The 18,330-nt window shown below is 38.9% G+C and overlaps 1 protein-coding gene across 1 annotated transcript in view; it reads right to left on the bottom strand.

The window, feature by feature from the left end:
* The window catches only part of prdm6 (PR domain containing 6), a 123,728-nt gene that overhangs the window by 86,159 nt on the left and 19,239 nt on the right, over positions 1-18,330 (bottom strand). The window contains exon 5 of the mRNA XM_085366860.1: positions 375-502. Coding sequence (XP_085222986.1) covers positions 375-502 — 128 coding nt within the window. The remainder of the gene's footprint in view (positions 1-374; positions 503-18,330) is intronic.

Here is an 18,330-nt window from a genome sequence, read left to right as displayed (position 1 = left end):
AACTCACTAACAGGTGTTAGTGAGATTCGTCTTAAAACAAAAGGTCACAGACAGAGTAGAATCTCAGTCCAACCCAATAATTAAAGGTGGGTTTTTTTCTGAAAAAAGCACCACGTCTTGGTGACACCTTTTGGTGTATGCATAGTAAAATATATTCCGTGATTAGGTGTCTTTTTGTAATATTTCTGGGAAAATTATATTTACATTTTTAAAGGAAATCCAAATCAAATTTTATACAGAACCAGTCTAAAAAACTTGCCTTTGTTTTAAGTTACTCAATATAAACATGCAACAGTATAAGTAACTGTTCATTGTGTGCTTTGAATCTACACTGTGAAAAATGAATACAAATAACATGTAAGACTTGCACCTACCTGTACTGTACAACCATCATGTTCTGCTCCCCACAGTGTCTCGCACAGCGAATATACCTCATCCAGCTGGATTTACTGGGATCATTACCATCGATGAAGTGCTGTAACGTTCCCTCTGAATCGTAGATCTGGAAACACAAATGATCAGAGTTGAAAACAGAGACATTAATTCAGGATAGTATTGATATATCTGAAAACAGACACCCTTCAGAGTTAGAGGTAGTACATGTATCTTTTTCATCCATAAAAGAAAAAATGTCAGATACGAATTAGACACAACTAACTTTTTAGTAACTGTAATTGTAGCTACTGTAATAACACCTTGACTGTAAATTTTAATTGTATAGATTGATATACGTATTGAAATCTACTTTTACCAGTCAAATAATTTAGCTCATTTTCCAAATTGGCAGTGAAACCAACCTTACTTAACTAGGGCAGAAAAATGTTAAATATAATAATTATTAGTTTTAATTATTTAATTATTTTTATTATATATTATAATCTTATAGCTCAGTGTAAATCCAATTCAAAATAAATCTGAATTTGTATATTTGCCATTACAATCGTATCCTGTTAAAAATGAGGTAATAGTAAACAAGGTTATTATAGATAACTAAAACTAAAGACTCAAACTAGAAATAACCACTCTTTGTGTCATGGTTTGATCTTTAGGGATATTTAGGCGTTTTGTAGTTTTGGTTAACATAAACAGTAAAGCTGGAGGACGAACGCTAATGAACGGAGGACTTTTTTCCACTCGAGAAAAGTTCATGTGAGGGTTCCCAATGGTTAGGGGCAAATGCAATCGCATGGCAGCATGCTGTAAACGGACCAAACGTCAGTCAGGAGAACCACCGAGTTAATCCATCCACAATACGAGGTTAGTCATTAATATACTTCTGCGTGGGCTGGGCTGTAGTTACATCTTAAGGGTTTAAAAACTGAGCTTTAAAATGATTAACGGTAATAAAAACCGTGAGAAGTCGACATTGATCACTGACTGTTATTAGGGGCTTGTTGAGATTAAATCGAACAAGATACAAAGCATTAAACATATTAAAAACACAACAGCCTCATTAAATGCAGACTACTTTGGGCCCGGAGGCAGGATTCATCACGTTATCACTTAAAAGACCAGATACCGGCCATGGAGGCTAACAAGGGCTGCCCAAAGAACATGTGGATTAAGACATACCGCTTAAAAAAGTTTTGGTTCTTTACAACAAATGCTCTCAGTCGCTGTTGCCATTGGCAAGCAGTAGCCGCATAGACACCAGTTGGTTGCCCTCACTCTCTCGTCCTCGTGCAACGGATTGTTTCCATCTTCATCTAAACTAGGTACTGGTAGACTATTTTCATTCTCTCTCGGTTTGCTCTGGTTCAAACTGGAAAGTGTCACGGGTTGCCGGGGCAAGCTGTGTGTGGATTATTTAGGACCCAAGATGCGGCAGCTCTGGTGCAAGTGAGTTTATTAACCAAATGTGGATACAACAGAGATGGCGGGGGTGAACATGAAACTAAGAAAACCTAAACTGGGAAAAACTAACAGAAACTAACCAGAAACAGAGATGCAGGGAGGCACAGGGAAATACACAGAATGACGGATGGAGAGACGCAGACGAACCAGCCACGAGGACGAGGTAACACATAAATGCACACACCAGCAAACAGGAGGGCAACACACCTGGAAGACATCACAGCTGACGAGGCAGGGGAACGTAAACAGAACGCACTGACATCAGACAGGGACCTTCAAAGTAAAACAGGAACACATACACGCAAAGACACAGACTAAGAAACGCGAACTAAACACAGAGACCTTACTACACAAAAGGGGATACACCAGCAGGGATGACACCAAACAGAGGGAACACAACTAAACCCTGGGAAACCAAAACACAACAGTCATAATACATAAAACTATCAAAAGTAAAAGTACAACAACCAAAAACACTGGGTTACTGACCCAGGACCATGACAGAAAGGTTGAACAGAAGCCATTTCCAGTGTGCTGTTAACTGTGAACTGGATGCGGTGCAACCGTATGACGTCACTACCCAGAGAAGTAAGTAACAAAAAGTTAGTAAGTAAGTAAGTTAAGAAGTAAATAAAAATGGCGGCCTACTGGTAAATTGGTTTTATATAAAATGTGCTTAAAAGGAAAACATTTGGCGTATTTTAATACCACATATGTGTTACTGAAAGCACAGTACATATTTTAGGCAAACAACTCTTAATAGCCGGGGTTCCCTTTAAAAAGAAACATAAATTGTACATAGATGAGAATAAGATTTCTAATGAAATCTAGAAGATTATAAGTTGTGGGGCGATCGTGGCTCAAGAGTTGGGAGTTCGCCTTGTAATTGGAAGGTTGCCGGTTCGAGCCCCGGCTTGGACAGTCTCGGTCGCTGTGTCCTTGGGCAAGACACTTCACCCGTTGCCTACTGGTGGTGGTCAGAGGGCCCGGTGGCACCAGTGTTCGGCAGCCTCGCCTCTGTCAGTGCGCCCCAGGGTGGCTGTGGCTACAATGTAGCTTACCGTGAATGTGTGCGTGGATGACTGGATATGTAAAGCGCTATATAAATACAGGCCATTTACCATTTGTCCTATTAGAACTGTCACTTCCAAAATTTCATCCAACATTGAAATTTATCTCGGCGTTTAAGATAGCATCTCTCGTGACACTGGTAGGGAGTTGCAGATTCAAATGTGAACTGAAATTTTTTTTTTTTTTTTTTTGCTAATTTACGATTTATAGTCTGATGATGTATCAGCCTCTTTTCATAAGAATGAACCCTTGCAACTGAAAACGATATCGAGTTGTGCACTTGCAGCTCAGACAAATAACTTAATTTGATTTGAAATGTTTTAAACAAGCTTTTGCAACTACTCATTAGGCTCTTATCCACAGTCAGCTGGAGCTGTGATGATTACAGCCTGCTGGGTGTTAAACATTACACAGACCTGATTTACATGTGCACCTGCTTAAAAGCCTTACAGCTCTGTCTGCCAGCTTTAACATCGAGGCCTAAAAATACTTTTTCACAGCAACAGTGGAAGGCTGCACATCAAATAAGAAAAATGGAGCTGAAACGTAAACCAAACAAGGGTCCATTAAGAGGAAGAAGCAGCTTGCTTTTTTTCCTGTTGCTCCTGGCTCAAAGATGAGATCTCTCAGTCTGTTCCCCTAAAGAAAACCACAAGTCCTACTTTTAAACGGAAAACATTAAAATGAAATGTTTGAACTGGTGGGAAATTTGCTGATCACATTCCCCAGAGATTTAATGTTTCTTGTATTTATAATGACCCAGTGACCTCTAGTGCCACCCTCAGGCTCAATGATTTCATTCTCTATTCAAGCTTTCAGTTCCTTCAACAACAGATCTTTTTGTTGCATGGAGAGTCTGAAGTTATCATTTTACATTGATTTGAGAATGTGTAACTTAAAGGATCACTAGTATTACTGGACCGATGTAAATGGTATATGAGAAGATGACATCTAGATATCTGCTGCAAAGGCAACAGGGATGAGACAATTAAAAATGAGTAAATAAATCAACAGAAATCTGAAGAGTGCACAGCTAATAGTGATCATAAGCACTTAAAAGCAGTCGATCTCCCTTAGCCTCCGTCTGTGTGTGTGTTCATTATTAATCCATCCCTCCGTCCATCCGTGGTAAAGATGCAGTGTGACTGTATTGAGGCAGCGTTGAGTGTGTTTATAAGGTGATGACCTGAGCCAATAGCCTGCCTCTCTGCTGTCCATACAGCCAACAAACAATCAATGCAGTAAATGACTGTGAGAATCAGAGGAAACAGCTTCATTTATTATTCTCTGTATGTAAGCACTTTACTGTCTGTCGCTGTTGGACTGCCTGCACACTCTCCTGCCTTTATCCGAATCTTTGTCCATTTCACATAAACTACTTTATATGATTAAGTGTACATTTTTTTCTAGGTTGTTTATCTTGTGGCCTGAAACTCTTTCCACGTTTACTCTGTTTTACATAATTAAGACACAAAAACTTCCAAATTAGCTTTTTTGTGCTATGCACAAAGATGTTGAGTTTGCTATGATAAATACTATTTAATTTATGCAGTAAACCTTCACATGAGAAGCTGGTGAAAAAAACAAAACAATCTATGATTAATGCAGTTACGGACTGTATATAAAGACTGTGAGAGGCATGATGGCTTTGCCCATTTGTTTGGGGGCATTTTATAGCCTCATTCTCATATTTTTTCGGTGGGAGGGGGTGGGTGGGTTCAGGGGGTGGAGGAGATTACTATAATTAAACAGAAATGGTTAGTTACCAACTTTGGTGAGCTCGGTTAGCACGCTGCATTCATAAACTATATGAGTGCAATGCAGAGACATAGACACCTGCTATTTACTGCCAAGTCGCATCCCAAAAATCGTTTTTAGTACATGCACTATAATGTGAGAATGTTTATTTCTGCTGTAAATCTGGATATTTTTAATATGGGAATCTATAAGAATGAACTCACTTTGGAGTCAGCCTCAAGTGGACATTAGAGGAACTGCAGTTTCTGGCACATTTGTTTTTCTTTTTTTTCCCCTTTTAATTTTTTTTTTTTTTTAATTCCAGGAGGTAGCCACTCAGTAAAGTTTGTTTTGTTTTGTTTTAAATAAATGAGGGCTCATAATTATTGTCTACACCAACAATTCTCCTGGGGATGACTGATGAGGTGCTTTATTTATAATTTTGCAGCATCATGGAGATTAGAAGCCTTATATATTTCACATTAAACATCAGTCACTTTCAAATATCACTGTTCTGTTCTACTCAGAAGTTTACTTGTTCATTTTTTTAACATTTAGATTTTCCAGAGTAGTTTTTAAAAATTTAGCCTGCTGGCTTCACATTCACCGTGTACAGTAGTGAATGAGTGTCATTAAAAAAGTATTTTTTCATGATATTTTTGTTTTTTGTGGGGTTTTTAATCTTGTTTCAGATAATGACAAACAACAATGACGTAGCCAGCACATTTGTTTTTCCTAAAGCTTTAAAAGTGCACAAAGCAAAATATACAGGAAAGTAGTTCAGAAAATATATTAAAACTTGTTTCGGTATTAGTCCTCTGCATGCTATGATCCAATGGTGTTGTGCACTGTAGGATTAACAGCACTCTAGTCTGACTCTTGGTAAAACTGACCGATTAGCTGAATTCTATTTTTTGTTTTCGTAGACTTTTAATTTTTGTTTTCTTTTTGTAATTTGTGTCCTTGCCTCATTGAAGCATTTTGAATTTCCTGAAATGGTTTTAGCATTCATTTCTTGTCACGAATCTGTGCTGATTTAAAGTTTTACCCTTGCTATTATATTATGTCACTTTCTCATTGGCAGGGCCAGCTTTTGCTGAGTTTACATATGACATCTGAAGCTCCAGTGAACTTGGGCCTCTCAGACCAGCAGCTGGTTTCTAGCTCGATGCTGTTCTGTCAAAGACGTTTTGGCCGCCTGTGTTTATCAAATCCATCGCTACAAAATTCCAGCCATAAGATAAACGGCCAAAGAGAAAATGTTGTTTAGCTGAACAGACAGAAAATGTTGCAAACATTGCCAGGCTGCCGGATTGGCTTCACAGCTCCAGCTGTCATTTTTCCATCTGAGCACAACAGTCGTCACAAAACGAGACTTTTTTTTTTTTCTTCGTAGCTTCAGTCTGTTGAAGCTAAATAAATTCTCCTTGTTTGACCCTCAGTTTGTTCGGGACAGATGACCCTTACAGCAGCACACTGGTTTATTTTCTCACACTCAGACCACACATAATACATACTATAAGTGCTGCTTCTGCAGAAAGCGCAGTGTCTTGGGAGCTTTATTCAAAGAAACTGCAATGACTAACACGCCATTTCATCTTTGTTTAATCTATTGAATAATTCTATGTAGTTTATGAAACAGTAGAAAAAGTTCACACCACATCATATCCACACTTGCCTTGTTTTTCCCGACACAGCAAAGCTTTCCATCTTACTCCCATGTATAAATCTGCAAATGCTGGAGTTTGACAGCTTTTCATCACAATTATAACATTTTAAGATTTTATCTTTCAATTCTGGTAAAAATCCTGATAATATTGAGAAAGCCATGCATGACACACTTTCATGTGGTAAAGCACTATGCTCTGACAATACACTTAAAGGTACTTATTTAAATTACCCTCTTTCACCACCAAGAAATTACATTTTACATATAGGTATGCAGTATGAAGACATTTCCTCCCTTTAAGGTTTTAGATTAATAATGTAACAACATACACCGCAGCTCTAATGCAGCTTCATCTGATATCTCTTCAACACAACACATTTGACATTTATCAGTAAGTGGTTGTTTTGTTAATACCTTTAGTTAATGTTGCACAGAGTGCTGCAGAGGTGTAAAATCCACTTTCAGACATTTCTACTACTATTTCACAATTTTGTTTAGAGAAGGATTGTTCAGATCTGCTCCTTACTTTGAGTATTGGATGTTTTCTGTCCTTATTATTGTGGAAAGTGTGGCAAGTTACATAAAGTCAAGCAAAACTGCTTATTTAGTTTTAACTTTTCAATAGAGCTGAAGTGGAGGGTGAGAGAGCCTAATCTATCTGCATCCGCCTCTTTGGCTTTACAAGAACCAGAAAACTGGAGGTAAGAGGGGAGAATAACACGCTCACAGACACACACACACAGACACACACGTGCAGACGCAGAAACCAGTGACAGCTTGTGTGTCTTTTTAAGAGAGTGGATTACAGCTCTCTCTTTCAGTCATTGATCTCTGCTGTCAGGTCTTCACTTACTGCTCTGTCACTGGCCACACACACACACACACACACACACACACACACACACACACACACACCAGGCTATACTAAATAGATGCTCTTACTTGTTACCCTGGAGCATGGATGTATGTAGCTTTCATAGATTAAATATTTAATAATTAATTTTTGCTTTCGAGCTCAGGAATTTGAATTTGGACGTATTTGTGATTGATGGCTGTTAATGAGGGACCTGCACAGCCTCAATCAACACCCTGGAATGCACACATACACACACTCTCTCTCTCACACATACACACACTCTCTCTCTCTCTCTCTCTCTCTCTCTCTCTCACACACACACACACACACACACACACACACACACACACACACACACAGGAGGAGAGACTACAATTTACCAACAGTGTTTTGACCTTCTGACCTAATTACAGAGAGTAAATCTTCTCCTTGTCTGGGCCAAGAGCAGAGATACTCTGTGATGTGTCTGAGTGTGTGCATGTGTGTGTTTACAGACAGGAATGCATTTCAGCTATCAGTTAAAAACACTTAACTGTCGCTCTGAACCTACACTGGCATGTAAATGGCCACTTCGCCGTCAGACGACGATATGAGTGAGACAAGTGTGTGCGTGCGTTAAATGCATTTATCACTTTGTGTGTGTCAGTAAGTCACTAATGCAGCTGTGAGTTATCATTTCTGAAGGTGTTACGACACTTCCTCTATCACACACACACACACACACACAAGCATATGGGAGTGTGTTTGAAGCTTTTAACAGAGAACAGTTTTGTTTGTTATGAAATGAAGCTAATATTAGGTGATATTTGGTGTGACAGTTCAGTTTTTCCATCTTCAGTATGTCAACACACACACACACACACACACGCACGCGCACACGCACACACACACACACACACACACACACACGCACGCACGCACGCACGCACACACACACACACACACCAAGTGTCAACAGACTTCAGAGTCTGAATTCTCTCTGCAAAACAACAAAAACTATTTTATAACGGACCCTGTATATGTAATAAGTATAAAAAACAAAAACAAAAACATACTTGTAACTAATTAAAACCCCTGGAACTGGATAATTAATACCATAACCTTTGTGTTCTTAAAGGTCTTGGGGAAAAAAGGGTGGAAGACTGACTTCAGGAGTGAGTTATGATTGCTGGGGGGAAGACTTTTGCATCTTAACAATGTTAGATTTCTTTGAAAATGTAAATGTTCTATTTAGGCCCCAAAACACTGCAAAAAAAGGGGAAAAACCCCAAAACAAACACAAACACACTTGAAACATAAATTTCTTTGTTACTCAAAGCAAGCAACGTGTGGTTACACTTGAAATGAACACTACCATTTTATGGTGTTAAATGATGTGTAAAAAAAGTTAGGGTTAAGGTCGGGGTTAGAGTGCTGCTCACAGCATGAAAAGAAATAAAATTTAAAGATGAGGGTCCTCAACAATTTCCTTAACACCATCTTACAACATAACAGTTTCCCTCTTTGGGGGCACTTTATCTATATTTAAGATCTTTTAATATATGCCATGTATCCAGTTGAATAATTGAATAATTGAGTTTGAATCATTTTGAATTGATTTTTTTTTTTGTCAAAAGTAAAAAGCAATGACCAATATTTACTGTATGTCCTGAAAGTAGCCTTAAAAATGTAAAAGTTAAAATAAAAAGGTGCAGTTTCTCTACTGTGAGTTGATCTTGTCCTGCACTTGGGGCTAACTCCAAAAGTGAGTTAATCTCCATTGACTTTCATGTTAAAATGTGCAAATTTAATACAGAAATAAAAGTGCTTACAGTTATTATTATGGTCTTTACAACTAATTTCCCTCCTTTATAACAACTGAGTCCATCTCACCTATTAAAGGGCAATTTTTTTTAATAACCCAACCATTTCAAACTTATGAAGGCTTAAGGTAACAAGTGTGATTCCTGTGATTGACCTATGCGTTGCATCCACAGCTTTTATGACATCCCATTCTAAACAGATCCCTCCCTTGGCAGCTCTAACAGCTTCCATTATTCTGAGAAGGCTTTGCACAAGATTTCAAGCAGCGTTTGTGGAAACTTTTGCCCGTTCATCCAGAAGAACATTTTTAGGGTCAGAGTTCAGGGCTCTATGCAGGTCAGTCCAGTTTTTCCACACTAAACCTATCCAACATGCCTTTATGGAACTTGTTTTGTGAACTGGGGCACAGTCATCCTGGAAGAGAAAAGGGCCTTTCTCAAACTGTTCCCACAAAAATGGAAGCATAGAATTTTTCAAATTGTTTCTGGTAAGCTGAACCATTAAGAATTCCCTTCACTGGCGCTAAGAATGCCAGGCTAAAACCCAGATCAAGATCAATGATCAGGGTAGCCCAACTTTTGTCTTTATGGTCCATCAGCTAGGCCTCATCTCCACTGTGTGCTGTTGGTTCATTTTAAATACAATTATCTGACAAATAATATGGCATAATGTATCATATTGCCCACCTAGGTCGTTTGTGGGGGGTTTCTGTGAATAAATTCCTAGTATTTTTGTTAATTAGCATCAATTAACAGGAAATTATCTGTACGTAACCAGCCAAGCATGCTAGCAGTAGCTGACTGAACAACTTAATATGCCACCATCTAATCCTTATATGCTATGCTAACTTCTAGCTCCAAAAAACCCCAATATGGTGGTGGTAAAAACAGAGGCTTCAAAAGAAAAAGACCCAGAGACACACAATGGCTGATTCCACTTTTTATTTCATAATATACACACACACAAAACACTATGTAGGTTTTGTTTTTGTTTTTTTTGCAAACCTGCAAAGTTGAAGTAACTGCAAGTCACAAGTCACAAAATGTAATCGTGGTATTTATAGCTGAAAACAATAAATCACAGATTTCCCTCTGAGGGGTTTTCCAGACTGTAAATCACACAACAAATCAGCCCTCAGACCCTTCATGCAGAATTAATGACTGTGCAATAAGTTTAAAAAATTTTTGTTTTGATTCAAGATCTATCACACAGGTAAGGAAATCGCAGAAAGGTGTATATATATATGAGTGACAAAGCAGTTCTCCCAGTGAAAATACTACAGCCAGATGACCAGACTTCCTGCGATGTTATATGAATAATGAACCAGCTTAACCTGTAAGTTTCCAAAAGCTTACAAATCAAAACTACACAGTGTGTAATTTAACGTCATTTGTAATAATTGAACTAAAACATGATAAAGCTTACATGCTAATAAGTATGTAGTCTTGATATGGTAACATTAAACCACAAACGCTCTTCTTTTATTCAGAACTCAGTCTGACCAACCACATGCTTTTCTCATCAGCTGACCACATCTGTCAGCTGTTATAAAAGACAAACATCAGCCTCAGAAAAAGTCAGCCTCTCCACCCTCTTCTTCTTCTTCTTCTTGTACTAAACGCACCGTTTTCTTCTTCTCGTTCTTCTTTTTCAGTCCAAATCCTGTAAAACTGTTCCTGAGAGCGGATCAATGCTTGCACACTTCACTTTTACAGCTAATCAATGATTATCCGCTAATTCCACTGTTATCTGCTCTCTTCATCTGCCTCCTCCTCCTCCCTGTTATCTTACCATGTCTCCTCCTCCTCTGTCCTCACTCACACTGCTCTCCTCCTTCACCTCTTCCTCCTTTTTCTAATTTTACTATAAAAGATCTCTGCATTCACAGCTTGCACAATTGACTTGATTACAGGACTGTGGGGCCACGTCTGCAGTGATTTTGCATCTCTTTTGTCATTTTTGTGTCTGTTTGTGGTCATTTTTGTGTCTTTGTGGTCATTTAACCTCTCTATTTGACTATTTTTCTGTCACTTTGTGGCAATTTTATTCATCTTTGTGTTCACTTATGTTTTTTATGGTGATTTTTGATCTTTATATAGCCATTTTGTGTGTTCGTGGTCATTTTTCTCTTCATGTTCACTTTGTCCCCCTTTGTGGCCATGTCTGTGTCTCAGTAGTCATTTAAGACCTCTGGTAAATTTTTGCTTCTCTTTGCGCTCATTTTGTGTTTCTTTGTGGTCAGCTGTGTTTGTGCAGGCCTTCAGTAGCCCTACATTGTCATTATCTTTGTCTTTGTGGTCATTTTGACTCTATTCATATTCCTTTAGTATCTTTTTTAGTCATTTATTCATTGTTACTCTGCAATTGTTTTGGATCTCTTTGCCTTGATCTCTTTTTCCTCAACCTTAGACAATACGTCCCATAAGGGTAGTGTTCATATCTGTAGACATTTGATTCTCCTCGTTATTGTCACTCTGTTAAATCTTCCATAGCCACATGATTTATTCAGCCTGCCAAAAATAAATGGAAGGTTAAATAAAGCCACAGTCCTGCTTATTCACCCAATCTGACACACTGCTATTCAATCGTTCAGTTTCTTTAAAAACACTACATGTCGCTGAGGGGTCCATTTTTCAGCACTAAGCCTTATAAACTGTGCTGCCATTGCTGCCATCACCACCGCTGCCATCATGCCCAAGAGCAACAGTCTGGGCCTCTGCACACAGCCAGAGCAGCCTCACCATCTGAAACTGTGTTTTCAGCAAGCAGCGAGCAGAGTCATAAATCTGAGGGCTAATAATCGTTCAGAGAAACGGATAATATTTGGATAACCGACGCTGATTCACCTCAACGTCAACAGCAGAAAGTTCTTGTCTGGAAGCAGAGGTGCTGCTTTCTCACACAACAGTAAGAAGCAGAGGGGGGCAGCAGCCCACCACCCAAAAGGACAGAGACCACCACCCATCAGAACACCTTTGTCTGTGCTGCAGTCCATGGCACAACTCAGCTCCTTACAACAGTCCTGTTGACCCAAATTAGCCAAACCATAGCTCATCTCCAGCAGCTCTTCATCATGCTTTACTTTTTCAGCAATTTTTTTTTAAATTTGAGTTGACTAATGATTCTTTAAATGTAGTTTTAAAGTCTTATGCGACTCGCAGTCTTAAGTGTTTCGAGTGGTCAGTGAGACTGGAAAAGTGCTCGATATAGATGCGTAAAGGTTTTTGCAGAAATGTGACAACCAAGAAGACTGCAATAACTTCAATAAGGAATCTGCTTTTTTACTTTTAAATTTTAAAGTTTTGCCTCTAAAAAAAAAGCTCTTGCCTCTTTTACGCCAACGTGTTGCCATTTCTGCCTCTTTGCCTTTTAAGAGCCACCCTCCATATTTGCAGGTTTAAGAGAGAATTATTAATGGGCAAAATATGTGGGCTGCATCTGCCAATCATTGGTAAATTTATTGCAGTAGCCCCTCACTTAGACGTGGTTTCAGAGCGTCCAAATTTAGGATCATTTATTTTGTTTGCAATGTGTGAAACAGGGTTTAGATTGAGCGCTGTCTGCATCAGTGGAAAAGACGTAAACAAGAGTAGCAGTTCCACATTCCATGCTAATGTGGGGCATAATCGCTGCATTCACTGAATCCATTCCTTCACGGTCAAGAGTTCAGGTTTTTCTTTTAATTTGTCAAAAGTCTGTGTTTGTATGTCTTAGCCTGAAACATTCTAATCAGACAGAAACAATCATTTTAGAATGAGTCAGTTTTTCCATGCACACCATGACACTTTTTTTTTAGCTATTATTATGACAGAACAGGAACGCCGGGAGAGAGCAGGGGAAGACATGCAGTAAATGGCCCAGGGCGGATATGAACCCGGGCCTTATGGCATCTGGGTCACCAGCTCAACTAGGTGGGATAGAATAGCACCCACAACAGACGAGTTCAGGCTTAAAGCCCTATTTATTAAAACTAAAAAAAAGGCACTATTTATATCATCCACGCCTCATTATTCCAGGCCTTCATTTATATGCAAGTCACCTATCAAATCTTCAGTTCAGTTCAGTTCATTTTTATTTCAAACATTTCAAACATGTGCCTTCACAATCATTACAATGATCTAGCCAAGTTTGAAGCACAGATTTAAATTTGTGAAACCTTTGTATAATCATAATCTTGTTACAGCTTTGTTGGATAAAAGTAATTTATAAAATCAGCTCATAAGTGCTACCACAAACACAAAATTTTGAAAGTTGCCAAATTTCAAACACACCAATGTATTTGGCCAGGCTAACAAGCATGCTAACATGTTTGGTCTTGTGGCCTTCAGAGCATGAACTGCTTGCTCCTGTCACTGTGCCACTCTGATTTCGTCTCACCCCTGAAAGTCTGATAGCTCGACCACAGGAAAGGCAAAAGTCGGGAAAGCTAAAATTGTCTTTTTGGATAATAATATTGAGAAATTGGTGGTGATTTCCCTTATCACATTTCTGAGATTTGCATACCATTTTCTTTTCTGTTTTTATACTTTTTCACACTTTGTGTCATTTCCACTCTGTCTTTTCTATCATTTCTTCTCTCGTCTTCTTCCTATAAAGCCCTGCTGTTTTCCAAAGAGCTAGATCAATAGAGTTCAATCCTCCCTTCAGCAGCTGTCTTCAAGACCCAACCCAGAAGACTGCCTATTGCACATTATGAGGCTGCTTCAGCATCCAGCTGACCCATCTGTAGCCATGACCTCTGATGCTACTTCTTAAAACTGACCACTGAAAGAAAATCCCAGCGTAACTGAGCTATTTCGAGGATTTAAAAACTTTCCAGTAAATTAAAACTGTTTTACTTGTTTTAAGCTCCAAACTGAACAACAATCTCTCACTTCCTTCAGGGCATTTCTAAAAAATGTTTTTCCCGACACAAATCATTTGACACAAATCATAAAACTGAATATGAACAAAAAATGTTGTGAAAAAACTGGAACGCAGCCAGTTTGGTGATTTTGAGCAACCACCAATTACCAATAAAATCATAGGGATAGTTGTGGAGAAGGCAGACATGCGTGCGTGCACACACACACACACACACACACACACACACACACACACACACACACACACACACACACACACACACACACACACCGGAGAAAAGAATGCAGAATCGTATATCTTGGGATTATTTTCGCTTTAAATCTTTCTGGTGAGATTAGATAAGAACACATGGCTAGCTTACCTAGCATGGACTCCAGGATAACTTGTTAGCTCAAAAATTTATCTGACACAGAGCAGACACATTGCACACTGGTGCTTTGTTCGATGGTTTTTAAACACTGACCAGTGCTTTCTTTGACAGACAGGTGGGTGATAGCAGAGGCAGCTATAGCTGCTAGCTGTTTGCTGGGGTTCCCCTCCACTAATTGGAGTCACTGAACTGGACCTCTTGGTCAGGTTTGTGCTGCTGGTGTCTTTGAGTATTTTTAACACAATTATCTGACAAATAATATGACTTTCTGTGTGTTTAATTATAAGAACAAACCACCGCAGAGTTCACGAACCCATGAATAGAGTCACAGTGGTCTGTTCATTTGTACAGCTTATATGCACAACACAACAATATAAAATTAGATAACCTATACACATAAAAATAATAATAATTTAGAAAACCCCCCAAATTATCTCATCAATCAATTCTAACCATTAGGAAGGTGAGAATAAAGAAAGTCAGTGTTTGCAGAGTAATATATAAAAAGGATCTTAAGGATAGCAGGAGTGTTGGTAACACTGAAAAAAGAGAGAGTCTGCATTAAATTTCAGATTTGTTTTCACAAAGTACTAAATTATAGTTATAATTTAAACCATATAATCATACAATACTGCCTGAGGTGAGCTGAAAGAAACGATAAATGACTGTGGGTACTACAATGAACTTCAAACATTGGCTGAAACATGTGGTATGAAGAGAGTGGACATGTTTGTACTATAGCTCAGCACAGCAGGTGAAGCCTCCACAGAAACCAGCACAGGAGAGGAAACAACCAGCGGCTCTGACGCTGGAAAAACACTCTGATCAAACATGCTGCTGGATTATGAAGAGACTATATACATGTACACACACACACGCACACACACACACACAATGTTTTTCTAACATGTAGGTCTGGGTGGAAAACCCCAGTCTTTGTTCTTGAACCCCTGCTGTTACCATGCCTACAGGGTAATGTCACGCAGAGCAAGAAATGAACTGAGTTAACCCGACTCACCGAGTGGGTTTAACCAAACAGCACCAGGCTGAGTGGTGGTTTATAACAGCCACAGTTTGACCTGCAAGGCAAATGATTCCCCGGGGTATTGAAAGAGTTTTTAACTCAGAAATGACAAAAGAAGAGCATGAAGATGGGCAGGAGAAGAATTCGAGAAAGGTCTCTGGACAAAGTTTGGTTTGGGTTTATATAGCAATGGATGGGAAATGGTATCAGATCATGATGCAAATGCACCTTCCAAATAAATTCCATCATTTGATACATCCAAGAAAAAAGTGATGCAATACCAAATGACATAGAGGCTGTATTGTACAGATGTACGGAAATAAATACAAACATGTCTTAAATTTTCTAGCTTCTCCGTTAGCATGCCTTCGGCACAAAAAAAACGGTCTACAAACTCAGACCAATACAAATGGTAAATGGCCTGTATTTGTAAAGCGCTTTACTTAGTCCCTAAGGACCCCAAAGCATTTTACACTACATTCAGTTATTCACCCATTCATCCACACATTCACACACTGGTGATGGCAAGCTACATTGTAGCCACAGCCGCCCTGGGGCGCACTGACAGTGGCGCTAGAGTTTAAACTTAAACCCAGTTGGAGGACTGTGGATTCTGCTGAATTTTGACTGGATCCGGAAGAAGGCAGAAGAAACAAAGCAGGTGTCCTCAGTCATGCTAGCAACTCCAAGATGTTTCATTGGGAGCATGGATGCAAAGATTAGTACTAACATCACATCAAAGTAGTACTATTCTACCACCACGCTTTTATATTCCTGCATATACTGGGGTAGCGTTGCATGATTCACAGCTCAAAATAGTCCCTGTTGATCTTATACGAGCCCTGATGCAGCTTTTCAGTTCAAAATGAGTTGTTTTAGCTCCTTCCTCCTCTTCTCCTTTAAGGCTATCTTCCCTTTGACTCAGCTTTCTTATAGCTTTCCTATTGGCTGGTCTTCACAAACAGAAGGTTTGTTCTAGTAGTCTGCTCACAACTTGAGCTCAAGACCAGTTTTGTTCACATTTCACACCCTGTTGGGCATCTTGGGTACCCTCTAGAACTGTGTGCCCAAGATGACCCTATTAGGTATATCCCAGCCATCTATGGGATATACCTAATACAGCCTTAAGTGTCGTCTCTCTATATGATATCACAGAGAGACAAAAATAGAAAAAAAACCAACTTGGAAAAACTGGGTAGTAAGAGCAGCAACCTGATCTCTTGGCTCACAGAGATAAGTTGTGCAAGGGACTTTATCCACCAACTCCTACAATTCAAAAAGAAATCAGGACCCTTATAAATATGTGCCTCTTGCTTGCTAAACGTCTAATTGCATTGTATTAGAGAAAAATTGATAGAGCAAAACCGGGCATTGGTTACGGGACATGTCCTCATCTCTGGCTATGGAAAAGATAACCTATATTTTGAAAGGGAAGAAGGAGCTGTTTGAAATTGTCTGGAAACCTTTTATATTAAACTTGGAAGGAGTGGAAATTTCACAAGTGTTGGTGGAAAAGGGGAACCTGGAGTCACATAATTTGGAAAGACATAACGTGATATAAATATGAGGGATATGGTGGAATGATACTTTGTATAGTTCATCTGCTTTTTTTGTTTGTTTGTTTGTTTGTTTTGGGTTTTTTTTTTGGGGGGGGGGGGGTGTTTTTTGTTTTTTACGTTTTTTTCCTGATGAATATTCTGTCATATTTCTGTATACGATTTATTTGACCTGTATTTTATGTGTTCTAAAAACTCAATAAACATATTGTTGCAACAGAGATAAGCTGTGCATACACTGGCCTCATTGTTTGAAACTTTGTCCATAGTTATTGTGAGCATCCAACACTGGAGCAGTTTAAGTAACAAAAAATAAGGAAAAGTCTCCAAAAAAAGTGTATATGGACATGACAGAAGCTCTCATCAATCGGAGAAACACCAGTTTTGTACATTTCCTTTTTAAAGTTTTGTCTATATTTATATAACAATAATTTGTTGTTCATTTATTAAATCAAACTTTTTCACTGAATTCTAAGTTGAAGGAATGCTACTGTCATTATCAATACACATAACTTGCTTTAATCATTGGGTGATTGTTTGAGGAATTAATGTCACATCATGGCTTAAAAAAAAAAAAAAGCTTTTGTAGTCGAGTGCCCAAAAATCCAACGATATTGAGTTTATGGTTTATGTGGAAAATTATTTCAGGGCTTTAAGACTTTGTTCCTGCCATCTATCTGACGTCATATTATCAGTGTGAGCGTTTCTGCTTTATTAATAAATTCCAATGATAAAAACGTACTTGCCTCACTGAAATCCAAGCAACACGAAAACCACCATATGGAATTTGCCATAAACCATTTCTGATTATGTAATCAAAGCGATGATGTCAAAGGCGATCAGGCCCTTTAATAAAACCCAGAATATATAAACATGAAATAATGACATCAGTCAAGAAAACATTACAAAGCCTTTACTGGATGCTGTGACCACAAACCACTAAAAACATAAAGTCAATGGGAATTCTGCACTGATGGACGGACAGGAAAACACAAACGGACAGACTGACAGCCAGGAACAGACAAAGAAAACAGCCTCATGATGCAAAAAGCCAAGATGCCAACAGGCATTTGGAATTTTCTGAATCCTCATGTGTCCCATCAACATCCCACACTAACAAAATATTTTGCCTCAAACTGAGCAGCTCCAGTTTTTCTTTCTCTGCAGCTCTGAAGTTATGATGTTTGGGCCATATTCACCGACTCGGCGCTGACAGCTCATCTAGTCTCTGATCTGTCCAAAAAGAAAACTCCTGTAAAACCCCAGAGGACGAGGTCAGAGGACGGCGCCCGTGTTTTTACTGCACATTCTTTTCAATCAGAGCGTACTCGAGGTTCAGATAGAGAGGTCGCCGGTTCGAGTCGAGAATGAGAACCTGTCACGCTTTCCCTCAAAAAGAAACTGAAACTCAAATTGGGAATATTTGGATGTGTATGAGATTTTCCACTGCTACATCCAGGATTGTAACAGGATCTTCTTACTAGAACTTCTTACTAAATCATCTGCAAACAATCTAACGTTCTG

The sequence above is a fragment of the Diplotaxodon limnothrissa genome, linkage group LG12 (assembly GCF_057381915.1).
Source record: "Diplotaxodon limnothrissa isolate DT_005_m linkage group LG12, D_limnothrissa_male_GT1.1, whole genome shotgun sequence".
Taxonomy (NCBI): domain Eukaryota; kingdom Metazoa; phylum Chordata; class Actinopteri; order Cichliformes; family Cichlidae; genus Diplotaxodon; species Diplotaxodon limnothrissa.
This window is presented reverse-complemented; position numbering and strand designations above follow the sequence as displayed.